This window comes from Orycteropus afer, unplaced genomic scaffold (genome assembly GCF_000298275.1).
Source record: "Orycteropus afer afer isolate SDZICR_OR568_19922 unplaced genomic scaffold, OryAfe1.0 scaffold00233, whole genome shotgun sequence".
Lineage (NCBI taxonomy): Eukaryota > Metazoa > Chordata > Mammalia > Tubulidentata > Orycteropodidae > Orycteropus > Orycteropus afer.
In genome coordinates this window covers 4,691,813-4,711,349 of record NW_006921820.1, presented here as the reverse complement: position 1 = coordinate 4,711,349, position 19,537 = coordinate 4,691,813, and the positions used below count along the sequence as shown (strand labels likewise).

Here is a 19,537-nt window from a genome sequence, read left to right as displayed (position 1 = left end):
CCTTACAGGAGAGGCTAAAGAAGGCATGCTTTAGACAGTCATTGTGGTGCTGCTCACTTGAAAGGGGGAGAAAAATGTAGTTATAGAACCAAAGAGGTCCAAGCATAAAATTTAGCAGGTCATGTTGCCACCAGTTTCAGGAACCTAAAGATCTGTAAAGAAAGAAGAATTTGGAAATTAAATAGGAATATGCATTGTCACTCAGGACTACATAAGGTGACATGTAAAACAAAACTTTGGTTCAAACAACATGCTCAGGGATGTGGTGTGAAATTCTGATCTCCATGTGCCTAGTAAGACAGCATTCGGCCCAGCTACTGCCTGGGTACCACTACTGTCTTGCACTTCAAAGCAAGGTAAGACTTACAGGCCTCTGGGAACAATCCACGTTAAGAAGGTGACAATGTAACTGTTACCTCTTTTTAAAGATAGAAGTGAATCATGGTGCAATGTATTTCCTTGGAAACATTATACATGTTCTGAAATGACATTTATGTTAAATATGTGTAACAACACTGCCACTAAACTGGGCAGACAGAACCTGTTCCATCAAGATATCAGCTGCCCTGAAATTATCTAAAAGATCTTATGACATAACAGTGTTGAAGGACTTGTGACAAGGTCAATAGAGGCACATTAATTTGAATATAATTTTTAAAATTTCTAAAGAAGTCCGTACTTACATTAGAAGCAGTACTTAATTCGTGTTTCTCTGGCGCAAGTTTTTATCTTTGTGATTGTTGGTGGAGTTGGTTTTCCTTTGGAGGAAAAATTGTATTACAAGCGTTAACGTCAAAGTCAGTAGCAACTTTTGAAAGTGTAACACATGGAAATGCAGGGAGTCTTTCACTTACTACCATCCCTGGTGTAGTAAGAAATTTTACTGCACAGTATTGGTGCATAAAAATAGCCCTTTTGTAAAATACCCACAAACACTTCATTAATAGATCCTTTTGAGTCCCAAGACAGACAACATACAGGTTAACTTTCCCTTTGTTTTACCAATAATAACCCAATTACTAGAAAGGTAAGAATCAATAACTTTTTCTCTGCTGAATACCACTGTCCCTTTTCAACTGGTGAAAGAGATACAATGAGCGGTGCTGGGCTCTGTGGTCTTAACTAATTTGGTTACTGTTTCCCTGCCACTCCTTCTTTAGCCCCTGACTCTAGGAGATTCCCCCGAACTTGGGGACTTGGTTCCACACTTGCAACTCCTTCTTTCTTTGATACGAACAACTACTAATAGAGGTAGGGTATTGCCCATGCTGTAGTCCAGCTTAAAATTAACTTTTAAGAAAACCTGAACCTGCAAATACCTGTCACTTTCCCACATTATCAATATGAACATGTAAGAGATACAAAATTTTAAACGCTTTTTTTGCATGGTATTCTACTTTGTATTGCTAGTAAAGACAAAACCGTACTGCCTGTCCTGGGGATCAAATGATCACTATGGCAATGCCAATCTCAAGCCTACACTGCAGCATCCATTTCATTCACCAGCTTCCCTTACAATCTTAATGACTCCACTGGATTAAACAGAGATACCAAATAATTCCAACTGTTGGATCAACGTTTAATGAAGTACTTACATTGGCCCAGCTGGTTCATCGTCTACACAGGTATTCAGTTTTTTAATAATCCATCGAAAGACAGAGGAAGAAAAGAGAAAATCATTACGGCTCTGCATAAGGATTAATAGAACAGCAGACTGCAAGTGGCAAACATGGCTAGTCATAGCATTTATTCAAGGCCATTCCGTCTGGAGGTGCAAAACACTCATGGAGTTATTTCTAGATTTAAGTTTTTAATGGTAGGTATGTTTTTTCAATGGTTTTAGTTAACACTTTGAATGCTTGTCATGAAAAACTGCAACTATAGCGGACAGATAGGCTGCATACATCATACTCATCCTGTCCCCAAGTTCCAGTGGTTCACTCAAATAGATGAGAAGACAAACCAACATTTCAGTTGTAAAATCCTGCTGTTTGTTTTCTTGTGGTGAATGCATGCGCGGTTTAGGCTCAACCCTACAATGTGGGCGGATGTGTGCGTTCCACACGTTTAGCCTCACGTCCCCAAAGGGCACTCTATTTTTCTCGATGTTTTGTAATCTTTAGCAGAGTCTTTCGTCTAGAGAATGAGTGAGGAAGAGGAAGCCACAACAGTAGAACCTGACAGTGGACCGGCCCTGCTGGGCTGTGCTGGCAACCAACGTATGCGTACCAGAGGATGTTCTGTGACACACCAGGGGGCTGGTTAGTGGTGACGTCCTCCAGATAGAAAGACACGTTCACTTTTATGCCCTGGCCAAAACCAGAACCCAAACCCGGTGAACCATGGACAGCTTCTTTTATTTTTTAATTGAAAAGCTTACATATTCTGAGTTTAGAAGCCATCTTAAATTGTTATTTTACAATTCCGATTTATAACTTTTTCTTTCCTGTTTCAACTAAGAGCAACTTGGTCCCCTTTAAGCAGGGATATACATATATATAATACATATATATATATGTATGTATGTATGTATGTATAATTGGAGAGAATATTGGGGTGGGGGAGTAAAGATCCCCAAAAAAAGAGGGAACAAGTGCTCTTAGTTTCCTTTTAATATGCAAAAGTCAGGTGGGCTAAACGATCCAGAATGGTCTGATTTCCTGAAGGACGCATAGAAAACCTCTCAGCAGGATTCCACAAGGGGGCTTGGTGCACATGAAGCAGGTATGGAGGTCACAGTCTTGGTGTAGGCCCCTGCAGGAGCACACGTCAGGAGTAATGTCTGTCAGAGGGAGACATTGCTCCACCTGTTCCTTTGCGGCAACGGAGAGGCAAAGCCACCGCCAGCACACACAGTGACTGGAGCAAAAAAAAAGTTTCAAGAAAGGAACTAATCACAAACCAATGACTCATCAGCCAAAACAATAGGCTAGCGACACACCAGTGTCCACAGGAGTCCACTACTAACAACAATACACTATCAAAACAGGGACAGAGAACAAACTAAGACTTGAGGACATCCAAGACATCTGTGTATTGTGTATGCAGTGGAATATACAGAGACATACCAGGTACTAAAACATACAATCCCAGCCTAAGTCCTCCCCTCACCACAACTTCCTAACACTAGCATCCTGGCAAAGCCAGCTTGGCTACATGCTAGGAACTAAGCACTGGGGGGGCTTAAAAGAAAGGACACAGAGCAAACAGTATTTTTAATGCTCTGGCTGTGCACCTGAAATACAAAATTTTAATCCAACATAGTGGATTCAAAAATCACACCAATCTACTTCTACCTTTGAAAGAAAAAAGCAGGAAAAAGTACAAAGGGGTGGAGGGAGTCACAATGACCAGCCTAATCTCTTCAAAGCGTAGCAGTGTAGGCACCAACCCAAGCCCTTCATACCACAAGCTTTGCTCCTTTTGGTAATAGGGGTATCCCTGCTGTCCGATTAGTATCATTAGTATCCAGCCCAACAAGCTGAAAACGTGCAAAGAGCAGCGTGGAGGTGTTTTAGCAACAGTGGCTCTGGTAGAGCTGCCATGCCTGCGAGTAGAAGCAGCTGTGAGTCACGCTAGTGTCTCCATCCGATAGGCCCTTCATCTCTCCCCAAATCCATTTCACAAAGAGCAAAGAAAAGAGCCTGGTGTCTTCCTACTCTACCGACTGCATCCTCCTTTGCACCACCACTCTCCCGCACAGGTCAGACAAAAAACGATTTGACCCCAAACGGGGAAATCAGGAGAGGGGGGGAAAACAAAACTATGGGGGGGGGGGTACAAAAATCAAAGTAAATGAGGATTAAACAGCAAACTGAAATCCAAATTAGTCGTGAAAGTGAATGAAGTAAACTTCAAGTGTTAACATCATGAACTGTGTGCATCGTATAGACTGAAGCGGAGATTAAACAAACTCCAAAAGCATGCATATCGCTCACTTACCACCATGTTTTAAGGGTATGATGCAATTGAAGGGGAAAAAAAAGAAGTCATAGTAACCGACAAATATCAACATACCCCCAAACCCTCAGGCCACAGATAGCCAGCTTAAACAATGACTGTTCCCTCCACCTCAGTACTGCTCACAGCCACTGACCGGCTAGAGGAGAGAAGAGCACTGGGGGAGAATGGAAACAAGATGCTAAGGAGTCCACCTCCTGAGAGGGACGCCCCGGCGGAGCCGCAGCACCCACGTTCTCTTGCACGTGCAGCCTTCCTGACCGAAGGCGCCACGGTCCCTGCTCCCATGCCACCTCGTGATCTAGAAGGGGGCTTGGCGATGCTCGGTGAGCACTGGACTACCTGATGTAATGTCACCTCCAAAAAGACAACTTTAAAGCCAAAATAACCAAGAACTGCCTGTTCCATCAAAGGTTTCTCACTGCTGCCTTCTCATGGAGGGTGGTGTATCGTGGTTTCCAAATTCACTTAAGTCTGGTCTGTTCTCTATTGAGTAGCATTAAACCCATGAGAAAGTAACACTTACTTCCAATTTCCTTCCCTTTTTGGTCTTATTGTATTTTCTCCGTCTGGTAACTTGTTACCGACCCAGCTGACCCCTAGTCATAGACACTGAGCGTGTATTTGGATGTCATTTAAAAAGTCACATTTCCTTTCCAACATTCCTGGCATGCTGTAAGGCTTCATGTGCCACCCTATGTTTTGACCAACTAATAAGAGTTTGGAACATTAGAACAGCTCTTCATTCTAAAATGTCAGGAAGAGCTGGGCTGTGTCAGGGCCACTTAACATGGCCCAATAAAACCTCAAATGTCTTCTCCATCAGTAACTGCAAGGGAGATAATAAAAATTAACCCCTTAATGTGAAGACAGGAAACTCTTATTGATGCCAGCACTTCTGTACTGAAATCAGCTCCTACTTTTTAAGTTGATGTCTGTGAGTGAGGTCCCTAAAATGTCCTTAGCAGAGCTGAAGGCAACTAAGCAGGTTCATCCCCCATCCCTGGGGGCTTGAGGAGGGGACTAGACAACACGTTAATCCCACTCTGGGTTTAGTCAGCACTGAGTCCGGTCGGTAGGGAACTACCACAGAAAGGGGGCCCCAAGCACGTGTCAGATGTCAGATGGATGGAAGGCTGGAGGGGTATGGCTTGACCTAGTATTTGCAGCAAATTATCGTTTAACATTTTTAAAGAATACAGTCAAATGGCGAGTAAAGTGAAAAAACAAAGCCCTATTTGGCTCCATGATCCATCTGCTCCTGAAAACACCGAAGGTAAAAAGTAAAACATAGATGAGCCACCTACACAATAAGCTACTAGAAACAGATACTCAGACCATACCAGGGTGGAAGGAACAGAGATGTGAAGGTCATTTACAAAATGGCCTGAGCATATACTTCAGTGGGAGCTCTGGGGGAGTAGTGCCTAAGGCATTTGACTGCTAACCAGAAGGCTAGCGGTTCAAACCCACCAGCCACTCCTCGGAAGGCAAGCTGGGCAATCTACTTCCGTAGTGATACTGCCTCGGAAACCCAAGGAGGAGTCGCTGTGAGTCAGATCTGACTCAACAGCAGTGAGGTTTTTATTTTTTTTCCTTTTCTTTATACTTCAGTAGATAAAAAGACATGATGGGTCTTTTGCTTTTACAAAGCAGGTAAACCTCAACCCTAAGCATGTTCTGTGTGAGAAATTTAGAACAGTATTTTTGCTTCCAGTGGACATTATGAACCCAGTCCATTTACTAAGGGGAATAAGAAAACATACTAACTTTATATAAATGCAAGTTTGTGACTTCAGTATTTTTGTATTGTTCTCTTACTGTTTTTCTTTCTTAGTAGGTGCTAACCTACTAAGACCTAACAGACTGCCTAAAATAAGAACTCTATGAGTTCAAAATTTAAAAAAAAATCAGTGAGTCTGAAATAAATTATAGGTGTATCTTGTCGATAGAAGTATTTCCTTGGCAGAGAAAGAGCATATCAGACTTAAAAAAAAAAAAAAAATCCATGGTCGTAATAGCATACATAAGCCAACACAGGCAGAGCTGCTGCCGAGTTACTGGTGGGTAGAAATTCACCAGCTCTGCAGCTCCAAATCTGTAGCAGGTAAGCGTGTACCTCTTCATTCACGACAAAAAGCATATGCACATACCCACAAGTAAATCTGGGGAGGGGCATATGGCAACTCTCTCCCTTTACTTTTTGGTCTAAATATAGGTGCACTCCACCTTGGGTATCTTAACTTATAGCAGGAAAAAGAAACATCTAGAGAAAAAAGCATTAGGGTTGTCACAGAGTAGCAGTTTTGAGGACCTAGACGCAAAGTAGAAATCCTAGGGGCATTCCAACATTGCAAAGAACTAGACCACGCACTAAAAAGGCCCGTCTGCTTCCAGCAATGTCCTCCCATTCCTGCACTACTTCACGGCGGAGTGCACATTCAGAAGGGAGCCCACCAGGTCAGGTCTTCCCACATGTATGATTATCTCAGTGAAAAACCTCTTCACCAGCCTCTCGCTGTAATACTCACTCTGCTTAATGCAGGCAAAGAGATTTGGGAGCTGCTAAGAAGAAAGAGAAGGGAAGTGGCTGCTGCTCTCAAACATCCTTTCAGTGATTTGCTAGAGATTCTAAAGCCACTGGCATGCCTCTGGGCCACACTCTTTCAGAGGGAGCACTACATCTAATTTAGTGTCCTCTGGTGAGATACAACGGAGGGCAGGATGGGGTGCTACAGTCCTGGTGTTTCCACCACAGGACACTGACAACTCTGCAGCAGGCTTTAGTGCCACAGTGCGCAGCACAGGCCCAGAATAGTCGAACTGTAGCCAGCAATCCCATCATCACCTAAAATCACTTTCCACAGAGTTCCCGGGCACATCCTATCCTAGTCTAGGCTAGGCAAGTGGTGGTAGTGGGTGGGCAACTGATTAATTTTATGTGCGAGGGCGGGGAGAGGGAAGGAGTATGGTGCTACCTAGGAATCAGAAGTACTATCGATACAGGTTTCCATCTATAGCTCCCTGCTGGTTGTAAGAGTTAGAAACAGACCATGGGGGGGGGGGGAATTTTTCCCCAGAGCTTCTCTGACTCCAGACATGTCCAGTCATCTAAGATTTCAGCTCTTGATCTTTCCAATGCTTAAGATTCACTGTGGTTCTGGCTGCTACTACCCACTCCCTTCTCAGATCCTCCGCCAGCCTGGGGTACTGCCTTGTGGGAGTATGGGCTCCAGGTGTCAGCCTTAGTTATCTTTGTCTTAAACTGAGTGGGTGGAAAAATCAGCCACTCTCCACCATTCTTATCTGAGAGACACAGACTATAATTCCAAGAACGCTGAAAACCTACAGAAGAGACCAACCATGGGAAATCATAGGCTGGCTCATTCCAGTGCTTTTCTGAGAACAGTCTGACTAGGCTGAGGCAGTTACCTACAGGGGCTACATCAGGCAACCATGTGGCAACCAATTTATATTCCTTAATCTGCCTGAAAGGCCAAGTGGCCTACGATCTTGGGGTGGCTTCTAGGCTTGACCTGGATTCTCCTCAAGCTCAATTTGCCTGATGATCTGTACTGAAGGAGGACAAAGCTGAACAAAGAGAGTGACAGCTGCTACTCCCCACATGGGGCCTGAAGGGCAGGAAGAACTGGGGTCTGAAGAATATCCACACAGAGGGATAAAGCCAATGATAGTTCTAGGTGGATAATGTTTAAAAAAAAAAAACAACTTGAGGGTGGGGAAGTGAGGAACCAGTGTAAGAATTTTCTTTCTCTCCTTTTGGGATTGAATCTCAACATCCTTACAGTCCTCTTTGGGTGCTTAGAAACCACCCCCAGGATCCAATCCCAATGTTACAGCTATTTGGTAGGGATGCGCTTACCATCAGGAACTTCATCTGGCCTCTTCCTCTTCTCGTACACAACAATGATCACCACTAGGACGATGATTTCCGCCAGAATTCCCAAGAAAGGCCAGAGTGGGGCCAGGTGGCTCCGCACCCTGAGGATGGTTACGACAGAATTGGAGCCAATGGGGTTGGTAGCATTACACTGGTATTCGCCGGGGTCTTCTGTGATCTGGAGGTTCACAATGTTCAACTCAGTGTAATTTTCCTTGTTGATGATGAAGAAGCGGCCAGAGGTATTGCTAATGTCCTGCTGAGGAGCACAGAAAGTAAGAATACACAAAATCAGAGTAGGTGAGCTAGCAGTGCCCCCGAGAGGACAGATGAGGGACCACTGTCTAGTACTGATGTAGCCAGGCCACCTCTGTCCAAGGAACTCAGAGCTCCTCACTCATGACCTCCCTTCAATATCATCACCCACAACAACAATAAATCAACAAGCTATTCGACAAACTGGTTTTCAAAGGCATTAGCCTAGGAATAACTTTCATCTTCCCTATCCTTCTTTTCTCAAACATTTTCTCTGTACCAAATGATAAATTGCTCAAAAGTAAGAGCAAGTAACAAATGCTTGTTTTAAATGTTTTTTCAAAATACAATAGATAATTAAAGAATCTGTGGCCATGAGAAGAGTAAGATGAAAATACCTACTTAGGAATCCCAGCCTATTCTGGCAAAAGCTCAAGGGCCTGCCTCCTCCCCAGTAACCAGTAGAGAGAATGGGCATTTCCTCACCAGCACCTTGGAAGACTAAATGCCTTGTGATCTTTCAGGGACTTCCCTGAAAATAAGCAGCATCTTTGTCTCTCCATTCTTCATCCTGTTCTACCCACTATTAATGAGCTTCTGAAATCTAGCCATCATTGCTGATGTTGGAGTATCACCACCTTGACATTTTATTACTGAGATGTTATGGAATCCAAATAACAATGGACCTGGAATCCTGACCCCTGGCTTTGTCACTAATTTACTGTGGTTAATATGGAACCTGTCTGTTTCTTTCCTCTGCAAAGTGAAGAAGTTGAATTAAATGATCTCTAGGGGTTCCTTATAATTCTGAAGATTGATAATGAATAAGGATGTCTGAAAACTTTAGTGCTGGGCATACAAAACTTGGGGTGAGAAGGAATAACATCAATATGATACCCCTCTGATGGAAGAAGAGACTGGTTAGATATTATTAAATCAAAGACAAAGTGAGAAAGTCTAAGAGGCTCTCCAAACAGACTGGAAAAATCATCCCACAGATGGGAACAGATGTTCTCCTTGATCTTTTCTGGAGCAATAAAGTCAGATACCCAATGTCTAAGGTGGCCCTAAAGCGTCATCAGATGACTCCAACTCCTAATCCGTTTTTCCTGTGGTCCAGGAATATATGTTGTTGCTGTTACATGCCATTGAGTCAGACCTGACTCATAGTGACCCCTCCCTGGGTTTCCGAGGCGTTATCATTACGGAAGTAGATTGCCCAACCCTCCTTCCGAGGAGTGGCTAGTGGGTTTGAACTGCCAGCCTTCCGGTTAGCAGTCAAGTGCCTTAGGCACTATGCCATCAGAGCTCCTAGGAATATATGGAGTATACTAATAATTGCCCTGAGTGTCTTGTCTTCCTGAAAAACAAAGCAGCACACTAAAATTACTTCAGGATAGTTTTCTGAACTATTTCCTTCAGGTCAAATAGACTAGAATAGCAATAAAAGTTAAGATTAGGTTTAGCTCATTCAATGTCCTATCCCAAGGGCAAGCAATCTAATCCCTAACCAGACAGACAGATAGCCTTAACAAGTCATGCAGAGGGATGCCTGCTGAATGGAGACTGCCAGGAGCCTCCAGTTTCGTGACATAAGCCATCATTCATGACCCTGGGGAGGATAAGTGAAGCCATCCACACATCCCAGGGTGTGGCTATTCCTACAACTGATCCAGATGTCTGCACTTCCCCCGGGGAAACTCTAGCAAAGACACAGACCAGGCACGGAGAACCAGGACTGTCCTCCTACTCACCAAGACTCCACCGGGCCCCTTCTTTTGCCATACCCACTCTGGGTGAGGGTAACCAACTGACTTGCAGTACATCATGGCATCCTGCCCTTCATTCTTGTTCTCGCTTCGTTTATGGCCAGTGATGTCAGGAGCAGCTGTGAAAAGAGTGTTGAACAGTTACCATGGAAGCTTGTACAGGGACACAAAATTCACCTATTGGCTCAGTGCCCTACTGCAGTCAGTCTTCAGGACCACTCTCATTTTTAGCTTTGAGAAGGGGCTTTTCAGGTCAGAATAGGACAATGGGACCAACATCTTCTCCTATTTTCTCCCTCACCCCATCCAAGCAGCCCAAGTGTTCCCCAATCTGCTGGAAAACAGTGCAGGTCCAATTGCCTTAAATTAATTAGCCCTCCTTTAATTGAAGAAAATGCAAACAGAAAACTCTTATCTCCTCCACCAGTCTTTTTTCTTTCCCTTGTAATACCTGTATTAACAACAATAGATCATGTCAGCTGTCACACATGACTTTAAGGAAATGAGAGTTCCCTGAATGTAACACCCCAAATCAAGTTCTACTGCAAGGTATGTAAAACCAGTAAATGAGAAGCTACTCAGTGAGTCTCTGCTATTAATCAAGTGATAACAAAGGCTCTCCCAGGAAAAAGAGGATCCAGCAAAATGGTCTTCTGATGGGGAAGCAGAGTATGAACAGGAAATTCAAACAGTGTCCTAGGAGATTTTATTAACAGCTTAAGAACTGACTCACAAACCTTATTAGCAACAATGTCAATGAACCAAATCTTGGAGAAATTTCTAGACCTGCTAGAGGCTATCAGTCTTCTCTGCTTTTAAAGGACACCTAGGAAGAAATAAACAGCACCTGAGTCTAAAACTTGGATCAGTTTCAAGGATCCAAGTAGCCTGAGATAGGGGCCGATTCTTTGAATTTAGTCTTCTCTTATCATAACTATGTTTTCCACCAATGCTTCACCAGTTACAGTTATCTGAAAGCAATAAAACTCAAAATAGGCCTAACGTCACTTTGTTGGCCAGGGTGGAAAGAATCAAAAGGCCTGTCCAAATTCCAGTTTTGCTGGTTCTTTAATTATTCTGTGTTTCAGTTCTACACCCACTACGAAATGGAGATAGTTCTTGCCCATCTGGCTCCAAGAGTTCCTAAATGGATGAATAAGACATCAAGACATTCATTTTGAGACTATAAAAGCATATACAATTATACAGTATCACAGGCTAATTCCATAAACCTCCACTTTGACTGGCGTGGCTTAAAAACAATCAAAGCTCCTGCTGGAATGAAGGCTCAAACTGTCTCTACAACCAGCCATTGCCAAACTAAGACCTTCTCAGCACCATTCAGTGAAAGATGTTTTCTAGACAGGATATTATAAAGGAAATGTGTGTGTATGTTTTCCCAAGCAAAATTCCTCACTACATAAGAAGGGAGTAAGTCAGGCTGTTTCTATTTTCCAGCCAAGCCAAACTTTTTTCACAGTCACTTAATTCACTTCTTAGACCTCATGTTTGGCCTGGTCACCCTTCCTCAAAGCTTCCTATGGGCAATACATATTAAGTATGTAGAACAAGCTCTGTACCCGCCCACTAACTAGAACAGCATCATGGATGAGCGAGGGGACACAACAAGCAAAAAAGCCATTACGTGTTGCCTCGGGCTGTATTTCACTCATTGGAGAAACATGTGCTGAGCACCCACTACATGTCAGAGTGATCAGGAAAGGCCTTTCTAATGAGGTGAATGTTAGCAGAGTCATGAAAGAAAAAGGGAGTAGGCCATTCAGATATGTGCAGGAAGAACATTCTAGGCAGAGAGAAAAGACAAAGACCTTGAGGCAGGAACACGCTTGTTATTTATAAGGAACAGTGAGGAGGAGTTTGTCTGAAACACAGTGTGCAAAGAGAAGGCAGGAGAAGACAAGAGGGACTGACACCCTAGATCGGACAGGATTTTGCAGGCCATTGTAAATGACTTTAGCACATACCAAGTCCGCTGGCCAGTCACTAGCGAATACTGAGCAGAGAACTAAAATGACCTATACATTTTAATAGGTTCTCTCTGGCCACTATGTGGACAATTGCAGAGACAACAGTAGAAGCAAGGAGATCAATTAGGAGGCTATGACAGTAATCTAGCCGAGAGAGGTGGTGATTTGGAGCAAGGTAACAGCAGGAGAAGGGTGATAAGGAGTAGTAAGATTCTAAATACATTCTGAAGGTTGAGTTAATAAGTATTTGCTGAAGGACTGGAAATGAGATGTGAGAGGAAAGAGAGCCAAGAATGCCTCCAAAGTTTTCAGCCTCAGTAACTCTAAGAGTGGAGTTGCCAGTTACTAAGAGGAGAAGATTGCAGGAGAATCAGGATAATTTTGTTTTTGTTTTGTTTTGTTTTGTTTTGGGCTATAGTTGGAGGAGTCCACACCAAACCAAACTCACTGCCGTCGAATCGACTAGACTCACAGTCTAGTCAACCCCTCTTTGGGTTTTCAAGGCGGTATCACTACAGAAGTAGATTGCCCTATCTTCCTTCCAAGGAGTGGCTGGTGGGTTTGAACCACCGGCCTTCTGGTTAGCAGTCAAATGCCTTAGGCACCATGCCATCAGTGGTGGTGGTTAAAAAAAACAAACAGGAGTTCAGATTTAGGACATGTTAAGTTTGGGATACTTAATTAACACCCAAGTAAAGTTGTCAAGTGAGCAGTTTAGGGGACTGGTCTAGGGTAAATGTATAAATTTAGAAGCCATCAGCTTACATGTGGTATATTTCTTTTCCATTTTCATGCTCTTCTGCCCCAAAGTATCGCGGCCAGCACGACACTACTAGAACAGGTGGTAAGAGAATGAGAAAAGATAGAAAGAGAGGAGGCTTAGCTAAGGTGTCTCCGTATAAACCCCGGAGCGGAGGGGCAAAGCCACACCGTTATGCCATATGCCTCAAGTGAGAACGGAAGGAACACACAGGAAGGAAAGACTTAGAGGAACATAGACTCCAAGCATTGATGCAGTGCGTCTGTACAATATAAGACTCCAAAAGCATTGATACGCAGCATCTGTATATAAATCTACATTGATGCACAGTGTCTGCATGTTGAGTCCATAGTACATTGATGCACATAGCATCTGCTCAGTCAGAAAGGCTGCTCCTGTCCCACCACCTACTGAGCAGGGCACACAGTAAGGAAGGTAACAGCACATGGAAGCTGTGGTCAGAAAGACTGTCTCTTAAGGCTCAGAGTCCACCTGCAGTGATTTTTAAATAGTCAACAAATTCTGTGATACTTCTCTCTTCAAGAAGGAGCTCTGGTGGTATAGTGGATAAGGGACTTGACTACTAACTGGAAGGTCAGCAGTTCAAACCCACCAGCTGCTCTGTGGAAGGAAGACTGGGCAACGTACTTCCGTAAAGACTTACAGCCTTGGAAACCCAATGGGGGTTGCTATGAGTCAGAAACGACTCGAGAGCAGCGAGTTTGATTTTTTGTTGTTTTCTCCCTTCAAGAGGTGGAGCCGAATTCCCCTCCTACTGACTGTGGGCTGGACTTCCTGACTCTTCTACTAAGTAACTTAAGCAGAAGTAAAGGTGTACAACTGGACAACTTCCCCAAAGGCACTGCGGCTTTCCTCTGGCTGTCACTCTTGGATAGCGTGTTCTGGGGGAGGTTAGCTGTCATGCTACAAGGACCTCTCCAATAGCCTATTGAGGGGCCCACATGGTGAGGAATGGAGTCTCATGCCCACAGTCATGTGAGGGAGCCCTCTTGGAAGTGAATCCTCCAGCCCTGTCAAGCCTTCAGATGTCTGCAGCTCTGGCCAACAGCTTGATTGAAATCTCATGAGAGACCCAGAGCTAGAACCATCCCATTAAGCTGCTCTTTCACTCCCAACCCACAGATACTATGAGGTAATAAACATCTGTTGTTTTATGCCACCAAGTTATAGGCTATTTATTATGCAGCAATAGATAACGTATACACTACCCAGTGAGGTAACATACACATTACCCCATTTTTACAGATGGGAAAATTCATGTGTGCAAAGTTATTTAAAATCTAAAATTACATTGTTAATAAATGGTAAAGCTAGAATCCAAATTCTGACCCAGAAGCTGTGATTTTTGTAATTCTCCAAAAGAGGGAAAGAAATCTAACTAGAACAGAGTCCACATAAAAATTTAAAATATGGGTCACTGATAACTGCGTAACAAACTGCCCAAAGGTTAGCTTTGCTTCTAGATGCACTAACCAAAAATAAACCAAAATCACTGCCATCAAGTCGATTCTGACTCATAGCGACCCCTCCCTTGGGTTTCCGAGGCAGTATCATTACAGAAGTAGATTGCCCAACCTTCCTTCCGAGGAGTGGCTGGTGGGTTTTCAGAACCCCCAGCCTTCTGGTTAGCAATCAAGTGCCTTAGGCACTAAGCTACCAGAGCTCCCCTTTATCCACTAGGACACCCTATACCAAAGGTAGGAATGGTTAACTCCATACATCGTATAATGTAAAGAAAAGAGCTTTTGGACTTAAAGTCAGAAAAAACTAGGTTCTATCGAGGTGCTCTCACTCACCAACTGAGTAACATAAACCAGCCATTAAAAATCCTTTGAGTTTCAGTTTTCACTTTTATAAAATGAGAATACTCACATATTTTATAGAAGTGTTGCAAAGATTAAATTACATCTCTATACTAATCTAAGGAGCTCTGGTAGCATAGTGCCTAAGGTATCTGACTGCTAACCAGAAGGTTGGTGGCTCAAGCCCATCAGCCACTCTGTGGAAGCAAGACTGGGCAATCTACTTCCATAAAGATTTACCACCTCGGAAACCTAATGGGGGTCGCTATGTGACGGAACTGACTTGACGGCAGTGGGTTTGGTTTCTTTTGGTTTTATACCAATCTAGGAGGTCTGGTGATGCTATGGTTAAAGCATTTGGCTGTTCACCAAAAGGTGGGCAGTTTGAACCCCCCAGCCCCTCCACGGGGGAAAGATGAGACAGTCTGCTTCTGTAAAGATTTACAGCCTTAGAAACCCTATGGGGGCTTTCCACTCTGTCCTACAGGGTCACTAGGAGTTGGAATTAACTCTATGGCAGTGAGTTTTTTACACCAATTTAGCAGATGGTTGGCATTCAGGGTCAAAAACAAACATTTAAATTGAGCCATTAAGGGAAGGAAAAAGGCTAGGGCCCCGTACTATGAGTGCTGAGAATTCAGAGAGATGCTGATTATCAGACACCCTCTGCAGTTGCTCACATGAAAAGGCGTTGTTTGTGATTTGAATAATAATGGGAGCTCTGGTAGCATAGTGTCTAAGGCACTTGACTGCTAACCAGAAGGCTGGTGGTTCAAATCCACCAGCCACTCCTCGGAAGGAAGATGGGGCAATCTACTTCCGTAGTGATACTGCCTCGGAAACCCAAGGAGGGGCTGCTATGAGTCTGGTCTGACTTGACGACACATAGCAACAATTCTAATAATAAGTTTGTCAGATACTGACAAATTATACTGATTAAGGCTGATTTTAAGTGCCTCACTCCATATAAGCTTACCATTAAATAAGGGACTGCTCAGCCAGGTTCTGCTGGTCTGAAAGCTGGTCTGTGGGATCGGACCAAACCTCCATTCCATGAAGGAGATGGGGCAAATATTCTTTATTTCTCTTTACCTCTCAGGGTCACAGACTGAGTAGACAGAATAAGGGGTAGAAGTAGTGAGGAAGTAGCAAAGAGACCCTTAGGATCACTGACCCACTTGAAAACAAACTCACTCTCTGGCCTTGTTGGCCACATATTGTAACTACTGTAGGTAATGGATATCCTTCCGGTATTCTAATCAATGGCAACAGAGGGGTCCCAAAAGAGTCTTAGTCACCCAGTAGCACCGGACACAATTTCATTGTCTGGCCAGTCCGGGCCTCTGGCTGAGAACAAAGGCATGTTCCTCAGTACCTTCTGCTTCCCCACCTACACTCAGCACAAAGCATCCAGCTTCTCTGCCAGGCTGGTGCCTGTAGAAAGTGTCGACTCAGGGAACAGAGGCATGTTCAAATGAGGCTGATGTTAAATAAAGCAAGGCAGAACAGAGCTGGGAAAGGAATCCAGGCACGGAGCCCTCTTCCAGAGACTGCTTATTTGGTGCTCACTTTTCAAAGCAAACTCATAATCTAAGGGTTTTTTTGTTTTTTAAGAAACTCCATCCTTAAAGGTGTTGTCAGTAAGTGGGCTGTTTCCAAGTACATATGCTGACTCCACATGCATTGTCTCTGTTTCCTTTGTGTAACATATCAAATCCCAGAGACACTCACCTTTGCTGTAGCCAAAATAAAGGCTTAGCTGAAGGCAGAGGGATAGTCAAAATTTATATTTAACATCTAGCCAAGGGCTAAGCCCAAGAAGGAATATAAGACCAGTCAAGATGGAAGCAAGACAGTTGGTTGTTGACTCAATAAGCCTTCTCTACACAGAGTAGATTTACTGTGGGTGGAGACTGGAACAGTCTGGGCCTTGTGCCGTCTTCTGTAGATAAGGTTTCTCCCTTTCCTGCAGTGGAAAATGCCAATGAGGCATTGAGCTTTCCTCTAAGACAGTGAGTCTCAGCCTTAGCTGCACACTTTCAGATAGAGTGCTTATAAAAAGTCCAATGCCCAGGCCATGTTTCATTCAAATTAAATCAAGTTTGAGAACCACTTCTCCAACATCTCTCCTGGCAGCAGTTGTTTATGGTCAGGGGCTCCAAGGAAGAAGTGTCCCCATAAGTCAGGAGAATGAGTGAGTGGAGATGTAGAGGGTGCTAAGGTAACATTCTCCAAGTTAAGAAGCTCACAATCACCAGCACTAGGAAAGTTAAGCTTGGAAATCATTTCCTTCAATATCCCAACCTCTCATCTGTGTATGTAGTACTTTTCAGGGGAGCACAGACTGTCTGTCAGAGCCATACAGATCATAGGAACCTTAAAGATCACCTGTCTCATCCTACTTCTTCATCATACATTTGGGGAAGCTGAGGTCCAAGGAAGGGGAATGACTGGTCAGGGTCACAGTGGGTTTAATGGCAGGACCAACATTAGAATCCATTTCTTCTAACTCAACCCAAGGCCTTTTCATTGTTATATGCTCAACACAGTAACATAGCTTAGTGATGAGACATACAGGCTAGAGTACTGGCTCTAACGGTTAACTCTGGCATACCGGGCAAGTTATTTAATTCCCTTGAGCCTCAATTTCCTCACCTATAAAGCAGAGATAATAGCAGCATTCCCTCAGAGTTGTGAAAATGAAAGAGGAGAAAAAGAAGAAGTACTGCACTTAGCACATTGCCTCGTACATATTAAGTGTGCAATAATGTTCGCTATTTTTATTCTTATTAAGGGAAGGTCAGGGTAGCAGAAGAGATCTGGGAAAGGAATCCTTTTTCTAAGAGAGAAAAAGAAAAGAGTAGGTACAGCTATTTGGGCTGAGGATGATTTTCAAACTGTCCTAGCAGCTTCAAAATAGTATTTTCATGTTTTCAAAGACTTCTCAAGTAGTAGCAGTTCTGAGTCAGAACTAAGGTTGCTGTCAGCTCTGAACTAAAGGGTGTCACAACCTCTTCACTACTCCCACCTGACAAACTAGCTACCTTTACTGCGTAACAGATGAAGAAATGACCATGAACATCTTCTGTATACTGAAAGTGCTGTACAAATGCAAGGTGTGTCTTATTACTCTTAATGATATTCACCATCATCATACAATTCATCTCAGCCAGTCTGAACTCTTTATCATATCCCCTGTAAAGCCTGGCAACAGAGTAGGAAGCAGGGCAGCAGGGCAAGGTCACTCAGAAATCCTACCATTTAGTCCTAATACCCAAATGGAAAGAAAGCAAAGGAGAGAGAAGAAAAACAGGATTCATCTTGACTCAGCTATGCACCGAAAAAATGAAAGCTCATGTAAAAAGCTCTCTGAGCAGGATGAAATAATGACAGGTCTCCTAAGACACAAGACCTAAATCTTTCTGAGGCTGGGAGGATGCCTTTGCAAGAGCCAGTGGCATGTCCACTGCACAGGATTTAATGATATTAAAATCCTTTTTAAAAACAGCAATAAAACTCAAACTCTTGGATTAATCAAAATGGTTGAGGGATATGGTTTGGGTGTCATGAGAGAGCTTTTCTCTTTTTACTTTGTAATTACAGAAAAATGTTTCATTTGCTTTTTTATGAGCACATATTTTAATATTAGAATAGCAAGGAAAAGGAAGAGGGAGGCAATCAGCAGTATAAGGATTAAAGAATTACCCAAAAAGAAAATTCAACACCTGTTCATTCACAAATTCTCTTTGATAAGGTGTGTTATCTCTGGAAGACAACTTCTGAAGCCTCAAGCAGCTGTGGAAAGGAATGCCCTCCCCAGGGTTATCTAAGCTGATACCCAGCAAAGCAAGGCTACGGGACAGAGGCCTAGTCATTGTGGTATCCTCCCTCTTGCCCAGCCCAGCTCCATGTTCAACTTCCAGCATCTGCTCGAGTCACCTGCCAAGTACCTAAGAAATGTAACCCTAAATAATAACAGTATCTTCCTGTTTACACTGTGCCTCATTTGTGTCCTTTAAAAAATGAGAGAATGTCCCCTCCCTGCAAAAAATAACCCTATTTCAGACATAGAGCTCAACAGGCATAACATACTACCCAAAACATTGTTCCACGTGCTACTATGGCGAGTAGCAAGTGGGATCTTAAAAGCTTGCAAGCAGCCATCTAGATGCAACTACAGGTCTCTCCTTGTCTAGACCAAAGAAGAAAGAAGAAAACCGAAGACACATGGAAACAATTAGTCCAAGTGACTGGTTCACTATGCGATCCTCAGCCTATACGACTATGAGACCAGAAGAACTAGATGGTGCCCAGCTACCACTATCAACCTTTTGGGAGGGTAATCTCTGTAGGAGATCCTGGATAGAAGTGGGAGAACAATGTGAAACAAAACTCAAAATCACTTTAAAAAAAAAAAAAAGGACCAGGTTTGCTGGTCTGATAGAGCCTGATGGAACCACTGAGACTATGGCCCCTAGCTGCCCTTCAGGTCTGGAACTGACCCACTCCTGTGGCTTCTGGCCAAACAAAAGACAGGCATATGAGCTGAACATTTACATTAGGAAGATACACTCTTTCATGATCAATCATGAGAGAATAAAAGGGCTGTGTATGCACAGGGAGATACCTCGGGGAGCAAGGGAGAGAAGAGGTAACTATGGGGAAAAAGTGGGAGGGGAGCTATTGCACTGTGGGAAATTGTAGTCAATGTCATAAGACAAATTTTATGTGAACTGCTGTATGGAAAGTGAATTTGCTCTTAAACTTTCACCCAAATCACAATAAAAATTTAAAAATCAAAAAATAACCCTATTTCAAATGCAGACCCTGCCTGCTATGTGTAGATACTACCAACCTCAAAATTCTTTTCTTGACAGAGATCTACAGGCTAGAGTGAAAAGCACGGTCACCTCAGATCTATTCCCAGACATATGCCCCTACTTCTCATTCCTTCAGACTTCTTTTCTTTTGTACACCACACGTAACTCAAAAGTGGCTACTCTAAGAGGCGGGGCAAGATGGCGGACTAGGCAGAAGGATTGCACAGACCCTCTTCAACAAAGAAAAGGGAAACCAATTAA

General features: G+C 43.4%; 1 protein-coding gene across 1 annotated transcript in view; it reads right to left on the bottom strand.

The window, feature by feature from the left end:
• Positions 1-697: 697 nt before the first annotated feature.
• The window catches only part of NPTN (neuroplastin), an 85,964-nt gene continuing 67,124 nt past the window's right edge, over positions 698-19,537 (bottom strand). The window contains exons 5-8 of the mRNA XM_042782068.1: positions 9,871-10,004; positions 7,844-8,117; positions 1,596-1,617; positions 698-758 (exon numbers count right to left, since the gene is read on the bottom strand). Of these exons, the coding sequence (XP_042638002.1) occupies positions 698-758; positions 1,596-1,617; positions 7,844-8,117; positions 9,871-10,004 (491 nt within the window). The remainder of the gene's footprint in view (positions 759-1,595; positions 1,618-7,843; positions 8,118-9,870; positions 10,005-19,537) is intronic.